This window comes from Cynoglossus semilaevis, chromosome 14 (genome assembly GCF_000523025.1).
Source record: "Cynoglossus semilaevis isolate Cse_v1.0 chromosome 14, Cse_v1.0, whole genome shotgun sequence".
In the NCBI taxonomy this organism is placed as follows: Eukaryota; Metazoa; Chordata; class Actinopteri; order Pleuronectiformes; family Cynoglossidae; genus Cynoglossus; species Cynoglossus semilaevis.
Window position 1 is genome coordinate 22,669,387 of NC_024320.1, and position 1,535 is coordinate 22,670,921.

Sequence of the window (1,535 nt, forward strand, 5' to 3'; positions counted from 1 at the left end):
GCGCCGACCATGGCTGCCCACTGTTCACTTGGTGATGGGTTAAATGCAGAGGTTAAATTTCATTGTGCATGGTGTGCTGTGCTATGTCACAAATGATAAATAAAGACAAGTTTAAGTTTAAGTTTAAGTTTAAGACCACTAGGGGACCACTCTGAGACAATAAAGGTGTTAAATAGGTGAAAACGTGTGGTAATTTCTGGGATTATTTTCCTCCACCATCTTTTCCCAGGACTTTGACCACCACTGTCCCTGGGTGAACAACTGCATCGGGAGGCGTAACTACCGCTACTTCTTCCTGTTCCTGTTGTCGCTGACGTGTCACATGGTCCTCGTCTTCACATTCGGCCTCATATACGTCCTGAACCACATGGACCAACTGTGGAAGCTGCACTGCACTGTCACGTATCCTCCCTCAGGTCATAGCTAGCTAGCTGCCGCAGTGTTTTTGGTTTTGTTCTTCCTGATCGGAGTCTTCAGTTTGGTCGTGATCAGTATCTCAGGATTATTCCTGATCCCTGTCCTGGGTCTGACTGGGTTCCATCTGTACCTGGTGTCCAGGGGGCGCACCACAAATGAACAGGTATTCACGGAGAATACAGGGGACCCCCGAGATACCAGCTTCTCGCAATACCAGTGTTCCATGTTACGAGTCTGCAACTATTGCAAGATTTTTCTCGTGATACGAGAAAATATCTAGATACGAGTCCTCAACCAAGGAGTGGTATCCAATCAGTCGTACGGCATGGGGAAGCCGCGAGCTCTGACGCCAAAGCAGCTGCGGAGTTCGTCACTAACTTTTAGTCTTTAATAAATAAATTAAAAAAATATATATAACTAAATATAAAAATATAAAATATATATATATATAAAAATATAAAATATATATATAAATATATAAAATATATATAATTACACACACACATATATATATACATATATATAGACAGATACAGATACATAAACATATAGATACATATATATATATATATGTATCTCCTGCCTTAGTGGCCCTGACACTGACTTTTTCTCTCTGGGTTATTTTACCATTAACAATAATATAAAATGTTTTATTAATTATTATTATTTTATATTACCAATATATTTGTTTATATCTGTGTTTTTGATGTTTAATTATTAATAATATTTCTAGGGGGGCTGGAATGAATGAATTGTTTTTTGGGAGGGGGCTGGAATGAATTAATTGTTTTTTGGGATATTTTGGGGGAAATTCGATCGAGACACGAGTGCTGTTGTGGATTAAACTCGTATCCAGGGGGCTCCACTGTGTACGGTAGCTCTAAAAAGACAGGAAATGTTTCCTCATATTATAACTGTGACCTTGTCCTGGTTGTCAGGTGACGGGGAAGTTCCAGGGCGGAGTTAACCCTTTCACCCGTGGATGCTGCAACAACCTGGAGTACCTGGTCTGCAGCCCCATCTCTCCAATGTAACAGCAAACCTCCAGATCTTTGTTGTAGTTTCACAGGGAGACCGTGAAAGAACGAGTGTTGATTCTTGTTTTTGTCCTTGTGTGT

General features: G+C 40.4%; 1 protein-coding gene across 1 annotated transcript in view; it reads left to right on the forward strand.

The window, feature by feature from the left end:
• Window positions 1-1,535, forward strand: part of LOC103390158 (probable palmitoyltransferase ZDHHC8) — a 15,269-nt gene that overhangs the window by 8,863 nt on the left and 4,871 nt on the right. Inside the window, 3 exon segments of the mRNA XM_017039096.2 lie at window positions 230-402; window positions 478-580; window positions 1,356-1,517. Coding sequence (XP_016894585.1) covers window positions 230-402; window positions 478-580; window positions 1,356-1,517 — 438 coding nt within the window.